Source organism: Tamandua tetradactyla, chromosome 7 (genome assembly GCF_023851605.1).
Source record: "Tamandua tetradactyla isolate mTamTet1 chromosome 7, mTamTet1.pri, whole genome shotgun sequence".
NCBI classification, from domain to species: Eukaryota; Metazoa; Chordata; class Mammalia; order Pilosa; family Myrmecophagidae; genus Tamandua; species Tamandua tetradactyla.
In genome coordinates this window covers 98,287,965-98,309,362 of record NC_135333.1, presented here as the reverse complement: position 1 = coordinate 98,309,362, position 21,398 = coordinate 98,287,965, and the positions used below count along the sequence as shown (strand labels likewise).

General features: G+C 35.0%; 1 protein-coding gene across 12 annotated transcripts in view; it reads left to right on the top strand.

Annotated features, from left to right (window-relative positions):
- Positions 1-21,398, top strand: part of LOC143691680 (sucrase-isomaltase, intestinal-like) — a 258,152-nt gene that overhangs the window by 129,821 nt on the left and 106,933 nt on the right. For 11 of the 12 annotated variants that reach the window (XM_077170512.1, XM_077170511.1, XM_077170515.1 and 8 more), the window contains 3 exons: positions 2,178-2,688; positions 4,836-4,938; positions 5,146-5,294. In XM_077170512.1, coding sequence (XP_077026627.1) covers positions 2,178-2,688; positions 4,836-4,938; positions 5,146-5,294 — 763 coding nt within the window. The remainder of the gene's footprint in view (positions 1-2,177; positions 2,689-4,835; positions 4,939-5,145; positions 5,295-21,398) is intronic. The other variant, XM_077170522.1, reaches the window with a different exon arrangement.

Below are 21,398 nucleotides of genomic sequence, written 5' to 3'. Positions count from 1 at the left end.
CTCTGACTATCTAATATTAGAGATATACAATCAAATGTTTGCTTTCAATTCACTGTTATTTAAATTCCTTTTATTGTATGGGTATGCCACCAATGTAATAAACAAAGTGCATTTGCTTTAGTATGTGTTTAATTTATAGCAATTTTTTTCTTTAAAATTAATTTTGTTTTTAAATTAGGTGAAAATATTTACATTGCTTCAAAGTAAAAACTATATAACAAGATGCAGACAAAGAATGATCCTTGTCTTCATCTGTTTTCTCCATCCCCAGATATGTAACCATTTTAATAGTTTTTGGTTTATTTTTCTATTGTTTCCATTAAAGTTATGGACAAATACAAATATTTTTTACCCCCTTCCTTTCTTACAGAAAAGGTAGCATTCAAAAAACACACTGTTCTGAAATTTTAACTAGGTTGAATTTAAATGAGTGGAAATGGGTAGAGGTGATGGTAGCACACTATTGTGAGTATAATTAACAGTGCTGAATGGTGTATGAATGTGGTTGATAGGGGAAGTTTACAGTTATATTTGTCACCAGAAGGAAAACCAGAGGTTAAAGCCTGGGGCTATATAATACACTGGTGGTAATGATGACTTTGATTAACGGTATAAGTGTAAAAAATATTCTTCCATGAATTAGAACAAATGTACAAAGCTATTTACAAGGAGTTAATAAAAGAGTAGAATATGGATGAAAACACATCCATTAGAAAGATGGTGCAAACCATAGACTATGGTTAATTGTAATATCTTAAAATTATTTCATGAACAGTAACAAATGTACTACATCAATGCTAGGGGTCAATGATGGGAGAGATGAGGAGTATGGGATGTGTTGGGTTTTCTCTCTCTCTTTTTCATTTTCCCTGAAAATGTTCTAAAATTGCTTGTGGTGATGAATGAACAACAATGTATTGATACTGTGAGCCACTGAATATATACTTTGGGTGGATTATATAGAATGTGAATATATCTTAATAAAATTGCAGTTAAAAAACACCATTCTGAACCTTGCTTCTTTCTTACTTAATATCATGGAAATCACTTCATAATTAATATATAGACATTTTCCTCATTCCTTTTTACAACTATAGAGTCCATAATTTATTCAGTTAGTCCTTTGTTGAAGGACATTGTTTATCAATGGCATTAGCAAATAATGTTTCACTAAAGAACTTGTATATCTTTGGATAAATTCTTAGAAATAAGATTTCTGGTCAAAGAGTAAAAACATATTAGCTTGATATTATCAAATTTCTTTCTATAGGCCTTGTGTAACTTTGCATCTCCACCAGCAATGTACATTTGAGAATGCCCATTTCCCAAATGGGGTATGTTTACCAAAATTTTAAGGCAGGTGTTCCGTGGACCTCCCTTGCAAAAACATAGTTAGAAACCTATGATATAATCAAGAAAAGATAAAAACCTTGCTCATTATTGCTATTCAAACTTATTAAACTGTATCTGTTGAATTTATGGTTTTGTAGTTGCCAAGGTGAACTATATCTGTATTTAGAGGTTTTATTTAATTTTTGGGAAACAAAGATTAGTAATCTGTGAAATTGATTAAATTAGTATAAAAAAGTTCTTCCCAATACCAAAGTGAAGAAAGCATCACCATCTGTAGCACAAACTTAGGACTCTTTCTAAAGTAGAAAGGCACAGAAGAAAGGGGATGAACAAATATACCAGTATAATGCATTTTGAGGGTTTGATATCCTTTATGTTGGAGGAAGCATGTTTAGACATTTCTGAGGTATTATTGTTGGAGACTTGGCAACTAGTATTCAGTCTATAAATGAAGGAAAGGATGGAAAACAAGAGAAATAATTATTTTGACTTCTATGAAATTTGTTTGGTATTATTTAGAAGATGATTATGAGCAGATGTTTAAATTTGTGAGAAAGATAAATTATGTGCATGCTGAGAATAGTAGGAGTGATTAAATAAAATGTTAGTGGTGCACTTTTAAGGGACAGGTTTTGCTTTGCCTTGTTTTACAGAGGCTGACTAAATTTATAATAGTTTTTAGTATCCACCAATTATTCCACTCATAATCTAAGCATTTTGAGAGACTTATTTTTAAGTTGAGAAAATGTATTTTTATTATAATGATGTTTGCTAGATATCTTTTCATTTATCCTCCTCTGCTTTCCCTCTTGGTTCATTTCTAGCCCAGACTGTTAATTCAAGTTCATGTTCCGCATCTCTACGCTCCCAGTTCCGTAAGGACTGTCACCCAGAACCTGAAGCTTCTGAGGACATCTGTCTGGCCAGGAGTTGCTGCTGGTCTCCATCTAAATTCCCAGGCATCCCTTGGTGTTTTGAAGCTATTGATGAGTGTTCCATAGTTGCCGCTGAACGAATTGACTGTCATCCAGAACCAGGTGCAAATGAAGCTACCTGTAAGAACCGTGGATGTCACTGGTGTGCCAATGAAAATCCCAATGTTCCATTTTGCTTCTCTATCAGCAAAGAAGAGTCTGATTGTACCACAAAATTTCCCATTAACAAACGTGTTGACTGCCATCCTCAACCTGGAGCCTCTAAAGAAATTTGTGAAGCTAAAGGATGCATTTGGTGTTCTGAAATGATTGCCAATGTACCCTGGTGCTTTTACTTAGTGGATGGTCCATATGGCTACACTTTAAATGATCAGCCTGAAAAGACAGCTCAAGGATGGAGGTATACATTTCCTAGAGGTTTTAATAAGCAATTTTACCATCTAAAATTTCTGATTCAGCCTCATGGTTTTATTTGATACACGTCACTTCAGAGATTACATTCTACTTTTTTTTTGCTGTATCCTAAGAACTCTGAGTCTTCATGGTGAATCAAAGCCTAGAATTCATGGCTTTTTTGCTTCCTAATCATTTTTACATCTAAATTATTGTCACAACTTACCTTTTGAAGAGGAGGTTACATCTCTCTTGTTTCTCTGTCCATCATGTGGGCCCTGCCAAATAGCCAGAAACACCAGTTATTTTGTCTAGTGAAATGATTCATTGTAAACGAGCTGGATTAAGATGAAACTCTTTTTTATGCTATTGGATACATCTTTTAGAAATGAGCTTCTCCTTTTTGTGGCATGTCTTTTGTGAAGCATTGCACAGCAGTTGATTTTCAGTGATATAAATCTTACAATGAAAAACTGCCCTTAACAGGAACTATTTCATGAAACATCAGAAATACTTTAAAGTGATCAGAGTCCTTACTCTAATTAGTAGGTGCAAAAATAACTCAAATACAAATAATATGCTTAACTTTTATGAGAAAAAAGGAGTTGTTTTCCTTTAATTAAGATTCTCAAGGGAATAGCCAGATATAATGGGCCAAATTTCACTTAAAAATTTATCCATGGGCTAATTTTTAGAGACTAGATTCTTTATTTTGAAGTGTTGGATATTTTTTTCTGGGAAATATATGAAATTGTGCCATTTACTTAGTTGAACTCAGCAGAGTGTTGTGAAAGTTGACTTTATTTCAATTTCTGTTTGTAATCTATGATCTACTTCCTCTTTAAACTAGATAACCAGGACTCGAAAACTGTGTCAAAATCTATTTTCTAGCTACATTTCTTATCAAGAAATAATGTAAAATACAATGACGATGCTTAGGATTGAGATTTGGAGGACAAAGATAAAAATGACTAAAGAGTCTAGCAGGGAGCAGCAGGTGAGAGTCTGGGCTGAGAGGAGCTGATTTATGGCAAGGTGAGGCAGGATAGTCTCAGAAATACAATGAATTCCAAATTGAAGGGAAAGAAGAATAAAGGTCATTACATTCTGTTTTTATTGCTTCTGGACCTTGAAAGTGCTCTGACTTGAAGAAATCAGACTATTTTTCAGGCTCAAAAATAGAACTTGATTGAGCTAACTTAGATTATTTGTTCTTTAATGCATTCTAAATTTGTGTTTGGTTTGAGTTTTTACAGATTTTAGCAGAGACCATCTTAGAAAATGTTTTGAATACAGGTTAAAATCTGAAATTAAAATAGAAAAAGCTCAGAATGAATAAGAGCAGTGAACCATAAAGTTGAATATAAATAAATGCATATCAGATAAATGAAATTATAACCAAATTAAATTGTGAGATGCTATGGAAAGAAGAATTGTCTGAGAAGCAGAAGGACACTGGACAATTCACTAAGAATCCAAATGTCAGTGACTTCACAGTCTGGGATGCCCCAGCATATTTATTTTACCAAGCATTTACCTGAGTGACAGTAGTGTAGAGAAGGACATCTCTTCCTGAACCTGACCTTGGGAAGCTTGGTAGGTGGTGGTAATGGTGGTAAAAGCAGTGTAGAACTGGAGATGCTAATAGCTGAGATATGTGTGGTAGGCTCTTATACTTGCGCAGAATGAGTAAGAAGGGCAGAAATGGGAGGAGAGTGGCTCTGCCTGGGGTTTCAGTGACACCCATGACTGCTCAGTGATACTTATGAGCCTGGTTTTCAGAAATCTAAAACAGTCCATCCTAACTGAACAAGACTAGAGGAAAACCTTCCGTTAGTTATTTTACTCTACCAAGGGGATGACTATATCCGTATCAGTTCTTTCAGATGACCACTTACTTGTTATTTTGATTATTACAGGTCTTTTTCTTCCCAGAGATGTACTGGCAAATAACTCAGCTGATTTTCCTTATTACTATTATAGTGATTCACATCTATTGCTCAGTGTTTCTGCTCTTTTTTCAATTTTCCTTTCTAGATTAGAGTACATTTGTTTTGTCTATGTATTAATCAGCATTCTTTTTACCCAAGGAATTCCATTACTTTGTGAGAATAACATTTCATTTGGGCTAATAAAATTTGGTTTATCTTATAGGTTAATGTTAAACAAACATGATAGCATAAGCCTGTTTGGAAATGACATTTCCCCAGTTGCAATGGACATAGAATTTCATACCAAGAATCGCATCCGATTTAAGGTGGGTATAATTGATGGTCTGTATTTTTCAGGAATACAGTATTTATCCCTGGAGAGTTTTAAATATAATATTTTTTTAATCAAATATCTCATAATATCTTGTTCTGGAGGTAACTACAATTTTCCTATTTCACTTACTGCTAACGTTAGGTCTAGAACATTTTGTTTCTCTAATTAATACAGTCTTTACTCTTTTAATCTATTTTAGGTCTATGATCCTAATAATAAAAGATTTGAAGTTCCACTCAATATTGATTCTCCCCCAAATGAAGCTGTTGATCCTGACTATGACATTGAATTTTTAAATAGTACAACCCTTTATTTCAGAATAATAAGAAAGACCACGGGAACAATATTGTAAGTACTATTCATGTTAATATTCTCTTAGTTTTGTCTTTGGAAACTTCACATGTGTGGAGAACTTATGGGTTATGGAGTTAGAGAAGCTAAAATATGTAGTTTAACTTAAAGCTATCTGGAGGGTAGGGATATTCTTTAGCTAGCCTACTATTAAATTGTGTATGCAAAACAATTGAACTGGAATGATGTTTACTTTTATAGTTTTTAAGTTCTGGATTCTCTTTCAAAAAGTCTAAATAATTGGTACTTAGTAGGTATTCAGTAAATATCAATTATTATTATTTCACTGTTATTGTTAATCAATGATGATATTTTTGAGCATTGTGATAATCAAAAACACATAATTAATAATCCAAAATAAGTAATCCATTGTAATACTTATTTTAATTAATTTAGGCCAAGTTGTCGTTGTTATGCAGAAGAACACAAAGTACCAAACTTGGATTTCAAAGTCTTACTTATTGGATGCTGTAAAGCAGGGAAAATACACACACACACCCATATACACATTACCATCCAATTCCTCTCACTATATGGCCTTGAATTATAATGCTGTTATGACTATGTGGAAAATAAAGATATCCTTAGTTCAATCATCAGATGATCAGCTACTAGTTCCGATAAAATCAGCGTTCCAGCTTTCAATATTTATATAGAACACTTAGTCTTCTTTATCCCAAGGAGTATACTGACTTCATAACTATGATGGATTAAAAATGGCCACAAATCCTTTGTAGCATCACCTATCAAGAGGTGGAATCTATTTCCCTACGCCTTGAATCTAGACAGGGAATTGATCCCAGTCTCCTTCATGGCAGGTGAGAATTCTGCCACTGAGCAACTATTGCACTGCTCAGTACATCTTTTTTTTTTTAGCACTAAATTTTGGGGTTGTTTTTATGCAGGAATTGATGACTGATAAAGAAAATTGGTACTTAGAAGTAGGGTGCCATTGGTGAGGAGTTAGTAAACAAAGGCTTATGTGATGGTGAAAGCCGTAAAGATGACCCATGCTTTGTACTATTGCCTACAATAATATGGAATCTATGAAACGTACCTTATGTGTGTATCTGGTAAAGGAGATTTCCAGGCAGAATATTGAAAAGATTAATTGACCACTATTAACTGAATATAATAAGTCACAGGAAGAGAGGCAAATTAAACGGGGAACGATGTAGGTTTTTAGAAGACTTTAAAAAACACTATGGAGGACCCAGGACTTCCTGGGTTAGAAAAGAAAACTGTTTCTCATCCTCCGTCTCTCTAGCCATGCAAAGATTCCCAGAAAAAGAAATGGCCTTAGGCAAAGAAACACAGGGTCTGACTATAAAAGCCTTTATAGACCATCTAAACCAAACAAAGGGGCCTTTAAGGTTCCTGAAGGCATTGTCTTATAGCACTGTGCCCATGATAAAGAGGGATCTTTCTGCAAAAGAATTATGAATATGACTTTGGGGCATGCAGTAGACCCCAGTGATATCTATAGGCAACTCACAAAGATTTTTCAACTTGGGCTAGAAGGAACAGAGACTGTTAAACATGAAAAAATACCTGTGAGACCCCACTTTCTATTGATTGCAAGTAGTTTAAGAAAGCTATACAGCTGTTGACATGGGCCATTTCTTGTAATAAAGGATCTCTCAAAGGATGACGCCAAGAGTCCAGAAGGGGGAGCCAGAAGTCATAGAACAGTACATTGGGGATTAATTCCCAGGGAGCAGAACTGGGCCCTAGTCAGCAAACATTTTCTATACCCAGAGTAGTGCGGACCGTGGCTACATGTGCCTGGGTGGATTTCAGAATTGCCATGAACCAGATATTGCTATCTACCTCCTCTTCTTGTCCCCTTTTAGTAGCAAATGATTATTGCAGTTTTCCTGTGTTTATGATATGTTGTATGTGTGTGGGGAGATATTTTTTCTTTGGATCAAATGGAACTGTACATGAGGAGCTGTACCTGATGAATCCCATCGTGATCATGAGATTGTAGATGCTGAGTCAGATGCTTAATGGATTAAAAATAGCCAAAAATGCTTTTCGCTTCCTCCCATCAAGAAATGAAATCTGTTTTATCATTCTTGGACTCTAGGCTGGCCCTGTGTCTTGCTAGAAACAATAGAATATGACAGAAGAGATGTATGATTTCTGAGTCTTACTTGCAAGAGACCTCATAGATTCTGCTCTTCTGCTCTTGGAACACTTCCTCACTATGTCCAGAAGCCTGAGATGAAAAGCCATGTGAAAAGGGAAACCAAGTTATCCTATTTATTCGACCCTAATGGAAACCATCCTTAGTCAAGCTGCTAGCTGACTCAGATTCAGAACCTAGGCAAGACCAGCAGAAGAAATGCCTAGGCAATTATGAGGAATAATGCATCATTGATATTCTAAGCTGCTAAATATTGGGATGGTTTGATATATAGCAATAGAAAAGTGGTAATAATCGTGCCTAGTTGGCTTTCAACTGCATGTCCTTGGTCATAGTCGGCAGGGTAAAAGAGAGTTAGTGGTTAACAAACTCATCATCATAGAAGGAAAACAAGCTCAAAGCACATGTCTTGGAATGTGGAAATGATAGTTTAACCTTCTCAGAAATAAAGCAAATATTGAGAAGGAAGAAATTCACAATAGTCAAGAATATAGATGAACCTGGATTCAAATTGTTGCTTTGCCACTTAGGTTACTATGTAGTTTAAATTTCCCTAAGCCTAGCTTATTTTCCTGTAATTTTTTTTAAACTAAGGCTTGAATGATACAAAATCAGCAAAGCATATGTTCTCCATAAATGGTGGTTGTTATTTAATGGCTAAAAAGTAGCACTACCACTGCCCTTCACTCTGCACTATAGGTCCGTATTTTATCTTATCATTTCTTGAAACTTACAAATTGTTTTTTAGTTTTATGTGTTTATTATTTTCTGCTAGAATAATGTTCCTTGAGAGTAGAGACTCCATCTTTTTTTTTCTATTTCAGCATCCCCCAAAGACAGAATAATTTGGTGCTCAATAAATATTTGTTGAGTGACTAATAATGAATTTGAATATACTGAAATTTCCATACTCACATGTTTGTAGGAAGCCATATAAAATAACAATTATCAATAATTTCACCTTTACTCCTTATATCTTCTGTTTGCACTTTTTTTCCAGGAGAATAATGATAGCTTTTCTAGCTACCTCTATTCTGAAAACTTCTAAATCTTCAACTTAAGCTTTGACTCACTCCAATTCCATATTCAGTTTCTTGTTGGGGAACTCCACCTTGTCTGTTAGTCCCTCAACTTTACAATGTTCAAAGTTTAATTCATACCTCCATACCTCATACAAGTTTTTTAGAGCTCCTTTAATGTATATCCTACATTCCAGCCAAAGTGAGCTATTTGCTGTTTCTGAGACCTGTCCTACACTTTTCTTCCTTTCCATGTTTGTTCAAATGCCTTTTTCTCCTGACTCTGCATATCCACATTTCCATATTTAATTATACCTTCTTTATGGAGTATTGCTTGATCCTCTACATGGAAGTAATCTCTCTTCTTAACTACAATAGCATGGAATCTATATTTTTCTTTAAAATTTGATATTTATATCTTGCATCATATTTATTCACCTGATTGTTTTTTCTCTCCCTCTGGACTTATTCTCTGCAGTAGCATCAGTGTCTGGTTGATTTCTGCATGTTCCACATATCCCAGCCTGTAGTAAATGTTCAGTAAGTGAATAATACTAATTATCTTGTAATTACATTTTAGGAATGGTAAGCTGTATTTGGACTAAAATAAAGAATATGTGGCATTTTGTCATCTAATCTACCCTGAATAAAATGCAGAGTGTCTCAAGAAGTACAGAGTGATTGATTCTAGCAAATGCTGCTCATAGATTAAATAAGATGAATGCTGAGAATTGTACATAGGTTATAGTAATGTGTACTTCATATTTTTTTACCTTGTTAAGAGCGATTCTAGAAGGCTGGTAGAGATAAAACATGAGAGGAGTATTTTCAAGAGAGTGGGGAGAAAAATTGAAAACACTTTTGGGAAATATGATTTTCTTTTTTTGGCTTAAACAACTAGAATTTATTGTCTCAGAGTTTGGTGGCTAGATGCCCAACATCAAGGAATTGGCAGGGCTTGCTTTTCCCCGAATTTGTAGCGTTTCATTGATCTTCCATCACATGACAATCTCTCTCTCATTTTGTTTGCTCCTCTGATTTTCTCTGGCTCCTGGCTTCAGGCTTCTACTGACTTTTAGTTCCTACAGTTTAACTGCTTTCAGTTTCCATTGCTTATAAGAACTCCAGTCATATGAATTAAGGTGCACCCATATTCAATTTGGCCTCATCTAAGCAGTATCTTTGGAGATCCTATTCACAAACAAGTCTATACCTTAAATATTAATAGCATTTCAAAGGTCCTATTTACCAGTAGATTAAGAACATGACTTGAACATGTCTTTTGTGTGATACATTATTAATCTCCAACCAAGATCCACAGAAGCCTGGATTCCTTCCATCCTACGCTATCCCCACTTGTCACAACTCAGGGCCTGTAAGCCAGAAATACTCTTCTGTCTGTGAAGGGACTGGCCTTCCTGAAGTCTTTGGCATTTTGGATGGAGCATCAAGTATAGAATCAACTATCGTATTGATATGGGTCACTGATACCTTTGTGACTCAGGTAAACTGTGGATATTATCTTGGGGAAAATGCACATAATTGTACCACAAATATTTTTTCATACTTTTTAAAGTTTTCTGTTGTTTTTCAATTCTATTAACTTATATACAACCTAAAATTGCCAATTTTATCCATTTTCAGATATACAATCCAGTGGTATTCATTGCTTTATATAGTCTGGATAGTAAACTCTATCAGATATATGGTTTCCAAGTATTTTCTCACTTTCTTTATGTTGTTTTACAGTTTCTTGATAAAGTCCTTTGCACAAAAAGTTTTTAATTTTGATGATGCCCCATTTATTTATTTATTTATTTTGTTATTTGTTCTTTGGTGTGAAGTCCTGTATACCATTATGTAATACATGGTCCTGAAGATGCTTTCCTATTTTTTCTTCTAGGAGTTTTATATGTTGGTTTCTTATTGTTATGTCTTTGGTCCATTTTTTTAGTTCATTTTTGTATATGGTGTGGGGGAAGGGTCCACTCCATTCTTTCGCATGTGACTATCCAGTTTTCCCAGCCCCATTTGCTGAAGATATTATTCTATGCCCCACTGAAAGGACTTGGCATCCTTGTCAAAAATGAGCTGGATGTAGATGTGAGGCTAATTTCTGAACCCTCAGTTTGATTCCATTGTTCTTTTTGTCTGCCCTTGTACTAGTATCATGCTGTTTAGATTTATTGTAGCTTTCTAATAGTTTTGTAGTAAGTTTTAAAATTAGAAGGGCTTTGACTATTTGGGACTCCTTACCCTTCTATGTAAATTTGATGATTGGCTTTTCCATTTCTGCATTGAAGGTTGTTGGAGTTTTGATTGGGCTTGCATTGAATTGCTTTGGGTAGACTTCACATCTTAATATTTAGTCTTCCAATCCATGAACATGGAATGTCCTTCCATTTATTTAGGCCTTCTTGGATTTCTTTTAGCAATGTTTTTTAGTTTTCTGCATTTAAGTTATTTACATCCTTAGAGTTATTCCTAGATATTAAGTTAAAATTATTATAAATAGATTTTTTTCTTGATTTCTACTCCCAGTTGCTCATTACTAGTGTATAGAAACACTACCAAGTTTCACTTGTTAACCTTGTACACCACTATTTTGTTGAATTTGTTAACTAGTTCTCATAGCTTTAAAATTTCAAGATTTTCTTTATAAGATGATGTCATCCACAAATTGGAAAACTTAAACTTCTTCCTTTCCAGTTTGGTTGCTTTTTGTTTCCTTTTCTTAATTATTCTGTCTATAACTTCCAGTAGAAAATTGAATCACAGTGGTGATAGTGGGCATTCTTGTCTTTTTCCTTTTCTTAAAGGGAAAGTTTTTAGTCTTTCACCACTGAATACGATGTTAGCTGTGGATTTTTCATATATGCCCTATATCGTGTTGAGGATGTTTCTTTCTATTCCTAGTTTACTAAGTATTTTTACCAAGAAGGAATACTGGATTTTGTCAAATGTCTTTTCTGTATAATTTCAAATCACTAATTCCTTCATTCTTTTAATGTGGTTTATTACTTTAATTGATTTTCTTATATTAAACCACCCTTGTATACTTGGGATAATCTCACTTGATCATGATCTATAATTCTTTTAATGTGCTGAGTTCAGTTTGCTACTATTTTGCTAAGGATTTTTGCATTTTATCCCTTATGCAAGGGATATTGGTCTGTAATTTTCTTTTGTTGTGCTATCTCTATCTGGCTTTGGTATTAGGGTCATTGAAAGAGCTAGGCATTGATTCCTCCTCTTCAATTTTTTGGGAGATTTTGAGCAGGATTGTGTTAATTCTTGGAACGTTTGGGAAAATTCTCCAGTGAAGGTATCTTGTCCTGGGATTTCTTTTGTTGGGAGGTTTTTTTGATTACTGGATCAATCTCTTTACTGTTATTGATCTGTTGAGATATTTTATTTCTTCTTGATTCAGTCTAGATAATTTGTGTGTTTCTGATAATTTATTCATGCCAACTCATTATATAATTTGTTGAGTACAGTTTTTTCTAGTATCTTCTTATACTCCTTTTCTCCTCTTATCATGCCTTTCATTTCTGATTTAAATTATTTCTGTCCTCTCTCTTTTTATTGTCAGGTTGGCTAAAGTTTTGTCAATTTTGCTTATCCTTTCAAAGAGCTTATTCTGTCAAAGAAACTTTGGTTTCAATTCTATTTTTTTTTATTCTCTATTTCATTGATCTCCACTCTAATCTAATATCCCTTCTGCTCACTGTGGGTTTAGTTTGCTCTTCTTTTTTAGATCCTTCAGTTGGACCAAATCAGAGGGTAGGTCTCTGATTTGAGATCTTATTTTCTAATTTAAGGATTTAGAACTATATATTTTCCTTTCAGCAGTTCTTTCACTGCATCCATAAGTTTTGGTATATTTTCATTTTTATTCACGTCAATAAAATTCCTAATTTCCCTTGTGGTTCATTATTTGACCTATTGGTTGTTTAATAGAGTGTTGCTTAATTTCCACATATTTGTGAATTTTCCAGTTCTCACCCTGTTATTGATTTCTAGCTTCATTCCATTGTTTTTGGAGAAGATGCCTTGTATAATTCCAATATTTTTAAATCTATTAGATTTGTTTTATGACCCAACATACGATCTGTCCTGGAGAATGATCCATGTGCACTAGGGAAGAATGTATATCTTCTGCTTCTGGGTGAAATGTTCTATATATGTAGTAATTCTATTTGGTTTATAGTATTGTTCAACTTTTCTTTCTCCTTATTGGTCTTCTGTACATATGTTTCATCTACTATTGAAAGTGGTTTATTGAAATATCCTCCCTTTAATGTAGTGCTGTCTCTCTTCCAGTCTGCCAATATTTTCTTCATATTTTTGGAGGATCTGCTGATCTATTAAATGTTATTAAATGTTACATTTTCTTGTTGAATTGACATTCTTCTTTCCTCATATCCTATTGTATTTTCTCTGTGTTTTTCTTTAGCTCTCTGTGCATATTGAAGATTAATTTTTAAAAAGTTTTTGGTACATCCAAAGTCTTGTCTTTTCAATTCATGGTTTCTGAATTTTTATGTTTTTCCTTTGTATGGGCCATCATTTCCTATTTCTTAGTTTTTGTCTTGCAACTTTTTTTGCATACTGTATATTTTAGCATTTTAATGTGTTAACTCTGGCATTTTGTCCCTGAGTTGTCTGTTTCTAAAGTTTGTATCCAACTAATGATATGACAGTGATTTGCTTGAAGACCAGTTACTGACAAAAAACAAACATATATAGGAGAAATATCTTTCACAGTTGTTGCATATTGGCTCTGTGTTGGCTAGTGTGCTCCTTCAGAGTTTAGTTCTTCTACTAAAAAGATCAGCCTGAGGCAAAAGACAGGATTCTCTGTTCCCTCTATTCCCTTTATAATACAAAACTTCTAGGATACTCAAATATTTTAAGTCTTCAAGGCTATAATCCTTTGCCCCAGCCTGCTTCAATCTGATTGCTTCTTATACGCTTTAGCTGCGAAAAGCAGTTCTTCTGCCTGCAGGGAAAGTTCTGGGAAGGGAAGCCAGAGAAGAGTACCCTGGTTCAGTCATTCATGCAGCCACCTGTCAGATTGACACTAACACAGAGGCTCCTCTATATACACATAGAGGTTACTTTTCTCCCTTTGAAATAGAGCTAGGAACCACAGTGAGAATGCAGTTTGGCTCTATCCTGTGCAGGAGTGGGTGTGTGGAAGGGGTCAGGAAGTGTGCTACAAGTTTCTCCTACTGTTTTTAATTTGTATTTCTTGATTTAGTGTTCACTCAGTTAACTGCAACTCTTTAATTGCTTTTTTTGAGCTCTGAAGAAGATGGCTCTGCCACTTTTTGTTAGTTTTTAAAGATTCTGTGGGGGAAGAGAATCCTGGAGCATTTTATACCACCATCTTCATTGACTGGAAATCTTAAGAAATTTGATTTGGGGGAAGAGAGAAACAGAGTATGAAGTAAGGTGAAGAGAAGGAAGATAAATTTTTTTCTTAAGATGAAAAGAATAACAACATGTTTGTAGGATGATATAAAAATTCCCAGAAGAGGAAGAGTATTATGATACAAGAGAAACAGGAGAAAAAAGGCTAGAGATAGTGAACAGCTAGAAGAATTAATCATAGGAGCACAGACAAGTCACCCACCATAACCGAAGAGAAGGTCAAGTCACAGTTCAAGGGCACAGCAGCAGCCAAATTGGCATCTGACCTAGGTTCTAACTGAAATTCTGGATGTGATGGCTTTTGCAATTGTTTGGCAACCCGATGTCGGGGGCTCTATACATTTAGACTGAGGGGCTAGAAAAAGCAAACTGGGTCCATCCCATTCAGCTCTTTCATTTTATAAAAACAAGTCCAGGAAACCTAAAGAATGTACCTGTATCAACTAATAATAGAAATGAGACTAGAACTCAGTTTTTCTCACTTTCTATTTAGGAAGCAACTTCACCATATTGCATTGTTGGAGCTAAACTTTTAACCCTTTAGACAAATGTCCCAGCTGCCTGCAGATCTGCTTTTTATAATTGAGAGGGGTGAGTGTCATCTCAGTATCCTTTCTGGCTAAAGGGGCTTGTGGAGAGGTATTTGTTCTGGCATCCAATGCTTTCGTGTTGTGGTGCAGTTCATTTGTTTGTAGTAAATACATATTTTATCTCTTCACCCTGCTCCCATTAGACAGCTTTGTAGGCTTCCTCCATGGATGTGTGAGTTATCATGTACTAAAAGAGTAAATGGAAGGATTGAGATTTCTATTAATCTGTATAAACCTTTTCCACAGAGATACCAAATACATGTTGTGGTACCTGGTGTTTTCTTAAGCATGTAAAGAAAAATTATACTTTCTCAAGTATCACTTGATGTTTGTTATTGGGAATAAGGAATAATAAAGGTCATACTACTTTTCTCAAAAGGGCTAAACAGGAGAGCTGATGGAATGAAAGAAATGAAAAATGGAAGTGAGAAAAATGTAGAAAGAAATTTTGTTTTTTACAGGAAGGATAGATAATACTTTAAGGATGAGTTGGTTGTAGTGAGGGCTTTTTATTTTGAGGAAAATAGATAAGAAAGGCTAAGAAAACCAAAAATACCCTTGATGTCTTCTGTTTATTAAAAGACTAGTATGATAATTAATAAAAAGAAAAATATGAAAATGGTTTTATAATTTCTATCAGTACATAGCTCACCTGAAAGGAAATGTGGAAGTAGAGGTGGTAGGGGTCTCCCATACTTTGTTACCTTGTTTTCCTTAACCATTACTGATTCATCAAATACTGGCCTTATAGTTTCTTGTGTTTTTTTTTTTTGTTTTTTTTTTTCCATATGGACAGGCACTGGGAATCAAACCCAGGTCTCTGGCATGGCAGGCAAGAACTCTGCCTGCTGAGCCATCATGGCCCGCCCTGGCCTCATAGTCTTTTTATGAACTACTTTAACTCTCATAGAAACAGTGCATGTTAATTTTCCTCCTAGGGCATAGTATACAACAAGTCCACTTTTCTCTCCATTCTCACATAGTAGTGCCTATTATGTGAAGACATATTTTTTTTATTAATTAAATTTTTTTTAAATATGACAAAAAACACAAACATTCTTTTTTTAAACTTTTTTATTGTAAAATATAATGTACATACAAAGCAAAGAAAGAAAAGAGCAAAGTTTTCTCATCACATAGTTGTATATTCATTATCATAATAATTTCCTAGAACATTTTCATCAATTCAGAAAAAGAAAACAGAAAAATAATCATACATACCATACCCTTTACCCCTCCCTTTCATTGATCACTAACATTTAATCTACTAAATTTATTTTAACATTTGTTCCCCCTATTATTTATTTATTTTTAATCCATGTGTTTTACTCATCTGTCCATAAGGTAGATAAAAGAAGCATCAGACACAAGGTTTTCACAATCACACAGTAACATTGTGAAAGCTGTATCATTATACAATCATCTTCAAGAAACATGGCTACTGGAACACAGCTCTACAGTTTCAGGCAGTTCCCTCCAGGCTCTCTATTACATCTTAACTAAAAAGTTGATATCTATTTAATGCTTAAAATAACCTCCAGGATAACTTCTTGACTCTGTTTGGAATCTCTCAGCCATTGACACTTTATTTTGTCTCATTTCTCTCTTCCCCCTTTTGGTGGAGAAGGTTTTCTCAATCCCTTGATGCTGAGTCTCAGCGCATTCTAGGATTTCTGTCCCACGTTGCCAGGAAGGTCCAGACCCCTGGGAGTCATGTCCCACATAGATGGGGGAGGGTGGTGAATTTGCTTGTTGTGTTGGCTGGAGAGAGAGGCCACATCTCAGCAAAAAAAGAGGTTCTCTTGGGGGTGACTCTTAGGCCTAATTTTAAGTAGGTCTGACCTATCCTTTGTGGGGTTAAGTTTCATATGAACAAACCCCAAGATTGGGGACTCAGCCTATAGCTTTGGTTGTTCCACACTGCTTGTGAGAATATCAAGAATTCAACTTGGGGAAGTTGAATTTTCCCCCTTTCTCACCATTCCCCAAAAGGGACTTTGCAAATACTTTTTATTCACTGTTCAAATCACTCTGGGATTTATTGGGGCATCACTCTGGACAAACCAACAAAATCTCGTGCCCTATTCAAGGTTCCATGTACTTATGGTGTTCAATTAAGCTGTCTACACACGTTATATTAGGAAATGCACTAGTCAAAATATAAATTTTGTACCAAATAAACATTTTATGCTTTAGTCTCACATATAAGTTAAAATTTTAAAATATTAATTACTATCAATATTCAACACCCTGCAGTAATGACATTCCTTTGTTCTTCCTCATGCAAAAACAATTTTTAAAATTTGTACATTTAGTCACTATCATTATACACTCTAGGCATTCCTAGATTATACCATCTCAGTCTTTATCATCTATCTTTCTTTCTGATTCATTTGTGCCCCCAGTCCTCCCTCCATCATTCTCACATTCAGCTTCATTTAGTGTTTTAACGTGATTGTATTACAGTTAGGTAATATTGTGCTATCCATTTCTGAGTTTTTACAATCAGTCCTGTTGCACAATCTGTATCCCTTCAGCTCCAGTTACCCAATATCTTACCCTATTTCTACTCCTGATGGTCTTCTGTTATGAACAAAATATTCCAAGTTTATTCACTAATGTCAGTTCATATCAGTGAGACCATACAATATTTGTCCTTTTGTTTCTGGCTAATCTCACTCAGCAAAATGTCCTTAAGGTCCATCCATGTTGTTACATACTTCATAACTTTATTCTGTCTTACAGCTGCATAATATTCCATCATATGTATATACCACAATTTGTTTAGCCACTCTTCTTTTGGCTGTTTCCATCTCTTTGCAATTGTAAATAATGCTGCTATAAACATTGGTGTGCAAATATCTGCTTGTGTCCTCGCCCTCATGTCCTCCTAGTAGATACCTAACAATGGTAATTGCTGGGTCATATGGCAATTCTATGTTTAGCTTCCCAAGGAACCACCAAACTGCCTTCCACAACATTTGTGCCATTTTATATTCCCCTCAACAGTGTATAAGTGTGTCTCTTCCTCCATATTTTCTCCAGCATTAATTTTTTTCTATTTTATTGATAATGGCCATTCTGGTGGGTGTGAGATGATATCTCATTCTGATTTTGATTTGCATTTCCCTAATAGCCAAGGAAGTTGAACATCTTTTCATGTACCTTTTGGCCATTTGTATTTCCTCTTCTGAGAAGTGTCTGTTCAAGTCTTTTGCCCATTTTGTAATTGGGTTGTCTGTCTTTTTGTTGTTGAGTTGAACAATCTCTTTATATAATCTGGATATTAGACCTTTATCTGATATATCATTTCCAAATATTGACTCCCATCATGTAGGCTGTCTTTTTACTTTTGACAAAGTTCTTTGATGCACAAAAGTGTTTAATTTAGAGGAGTTCCCATTTCTTTCTTTCTTTCTTTCTTCAGTGCTTGTGCTTTGTGCGTAAGGTCTAGGAAACTACCTCCTATTATAAGATTTATAAGATATCTCCCTACATTTTCTTCTAACAGTTCTATGGTCTTAGATCTAATGTTTAGGTCTTTCATCCGTTTTGAGTTAACTTTTGTATAGGGTGTGAGATATGGGTCCTCTTTCATCCTTTTGCATATGGATATCTAGTTCTGTAGGCACCATTTATTGAAGAGACTGTTCTGGTCCAGGTGAGTTGGTTTGACTGCCTTATCAAAGATCGATTGTCCATAGATGGGAGGGTCTATATCTGAACACTTGATTCAATTCCATTGGTCAGTATATCTATCTTTCTGACAGTACCATGCTGTTTTGACCACTGTAGCTTCATAATATGCCTTAAAGTCAGGAAGCATGAGGCCTTCAACTTCATTTTTCTTTCTCAGGATATTTTTAGCTATTCGGGGCATCCTGCCCCTCCAGATAAATTTGGTTATTGGTTTTTCTATTTCTGAGAAGTAAGTTTTTGGGATTTTAATTGGTATTGCATTGAATCTGTAAATCAGTTTAGGTAGAATTGACATCTTAATTATATTTAGTTGTCCAATCCATGAACACGGTATGCCCTTCCATTTATTTAGGTCTTCTGTGATTTCTTGTAGTTTTCTTTGTATAGGTCTTTTGTATCTTAAGTTTATTCCTAAATGTTTTATTCTTTTGGTTGCAATTGTAAATGGAATTTTTTTCTTGATTTCCTCCTCAGATTGTTCATTACTAGTGTATAGAAGCACTACAGATTTTTGAGTGTTGATCTTGTAACCTGCCACTTTGCTGTGCTCATTTATTAGCTCTAGTAGTTTTGCTGTGGATTCTTCAGGGTTTTCAACATATAGTATCATATCATCTGCAGACAGTGAGAGTTTTACTTCTTCCTTTCCAATTTTGATGCCTTGTATTTCTTTTTCTTGTCTAATTGCTCTGGCTAGAACTTCCAACACAATGTTGAATAACAGTGGTGGTAGTGGACATCCTTGTCTTGTTCCTGATCTTGGGGGGAAGTTTTCGGTTTTTCCCTGTTGAAGATGAGATTAGCTGTGGACTTTTCATATATTCCCTTTATCATGTTGAGGAAGTTCTCTTCTATTCCTATCCTTTGAAGTGTTTTCAACAAGAAAGGATGTTGAATTTTGTCAAATGCCTTTTCTGCATCAATCGAGATGATCATGTAGTTTTTCTGCTTTGATTTGTTGATATGGTGTATTACATTAATTGATTTTCTTATGTTGAACCATCCTTACATACCTGGGATGAATCCTACTTGGTCATGGTGTATAATTTTTTTAATGTGCTGCTGGATTCAATTTGCAAGAATTTTGTTGAGGATTTTTGCTTCTATAATTCATTAGAGAGATTGTAGTTTTCTTTTCTTGTAATATCTTTGTCTGGCTTTGGTATGAGGGTGATGCTGGCTTCATAGAATGAGTTAGGTACCTTTCCCTCCTCTTCAGTTTTTTTGAAGAGTTTGAGCAGAATTGGTACTAATTCCTTCTGAAATGTTTGGTAGAATTCACATGTGAAGCCATCTGGTCCTGGACTTTTCTTTCTTTTTTTTTTTTTTTAACATGGGCAGGCACCGGGAATCGAACCCGGGTCCTTGGGCATGGCAGGCAAGTGTTCTTGCCTGCTGAGCCACCGTGGCCCACCCTTGGGGAGCTTCTTAATGACTGATTCAATTTCTTTACTTGCGATTGGTTTGTTGAGGTTGTATATTTCTTCTTGAGTCAGTGTTGGTTGTTCATGCCTTTCTAGGAAGTTGTCCATTTCCTCTACATTGTCGAATTTATTAGCATAAAGTTGTTCATAGTGTCCTGTCATTACTTCCTTTATTTCTGTGAGGTCAGTGGTTATGTCTCCTCTTCCATTTCTGATTTTATTTATTTGCATCCTCTCTCTTCTTCTTTTTGTCAACCTCACTAAGGGTCCATCGATCTTAAATTGATTTTCTCATAGAACCAACTGCTGGTTTTGTTGATTTTCTTGATTGTTTTCATGTTCTCAATTTTATTTATTTCTGCTCTAATCTTCATTATTTCTTTCCTTTTGCTTACTTTGGGGTTAATTTGCTGTTCTTTCTCTAGTTCTTCCAAGTGGATAGTTAATTCCTTGATTTTTGCTCTTTCTTCTTTTTTGATATAGGCCTTGAGGGCACTAAATTTCCCACTTAGCACTGTCTTTGCTGCATCCCATAAATTTTGATATGTTGTGTTTTCATTTTCATTTGCCTCGAGATATTTACTGATTTCTCTTGTAATTTCTTCCTTGACTCACTGGTTGTTTAAGAGTGTATTGTTGAGCCTCCATATATTTGTGAATTTTCTGGCCCTCTGCCTATTATTGATTTCCAGCTTCATTCCTTTATGATCTGAGAAAGTGTTTTGTATGATTTAAATCTTTTTAAATTTATTGAGACTTGCTTTGTGACCCAGCATATGGTCTATCCTTGAGAATGATCCATGAGCACTTGAGAAAAAGATGCATCCTGCTGTTGTGGGGTGTAATGTTCTATATATGTTTGTTAAGTCTAGCTCATTTATTGTATTATTCAAATTCTCTGTTTCTTTATTGATCCTCTGTCTAGATGTTCTGTCCATTGATGAGAGTGCGGAATTGAAGTCTCCAACTATTATGGTGGATGTGTCTTTTCTCTTTTCAGTGTTTTCCTCATGTATTTTGGAGCATTCTGGCTCAGTGCATAAATATGATTGTTATGTCTTCTTGTTGAATTGTTCCTTTTATTAATACATAGTGCCCTTCTTTGTCTCTTTAAACTGTTTTACATTTGAAGTCTAATTTGTTGGATATTAGTATAGCTACTCCTGCTCTTTTCTGATTGTTATTTGCATGAAATATCTTTTCCCAACCTTTCACTTTCAACCTATGTCTATCCTTGGTTCTAAGATGCGTTTCCTGTAGACAGCATATAGATGGGTCCTGTTTTTTAATCCATTCTGCTAGTCTGTGTCTTTTGATTGGGGAGTTTAATCCATTAACAGCGTTATTACTGTATGGGCAGTACTTTCTTCTGCCATTTTGCCTTTTGGATTTTATGTCATATCTCATTTTTCTTCTGATTTGCTGATAGTCTTCATTTCTATACTCTTCTCCATACCTCTCTCTCCTGTCTTTTCTTATCTGTCTCATCTCTAGTGCTCCCTTTATTATTTCTTGTAGAACCAGTCTCCTGGTCACAAATTCTCTCAGTGAATTTTTGTCTGCAAATGTTTTAATATCCCCTCATTTTTGAAGGACAGTTTTGGTGGATATAGAATTCTTGGTTAGGGAAGGCACAGGCTCCAGACAAACTCTCAAACAAGCCTGTTTCTGCTATGCCTGGGGCAGTGGAGCCCAAGAAGCCTTGCAGCTGTATCCAAAGAGTAATCAATCCATAGAAACACAGCCACAAAAGAGAAAAAGAAAAATCCTTTTCAGAGCAGGAC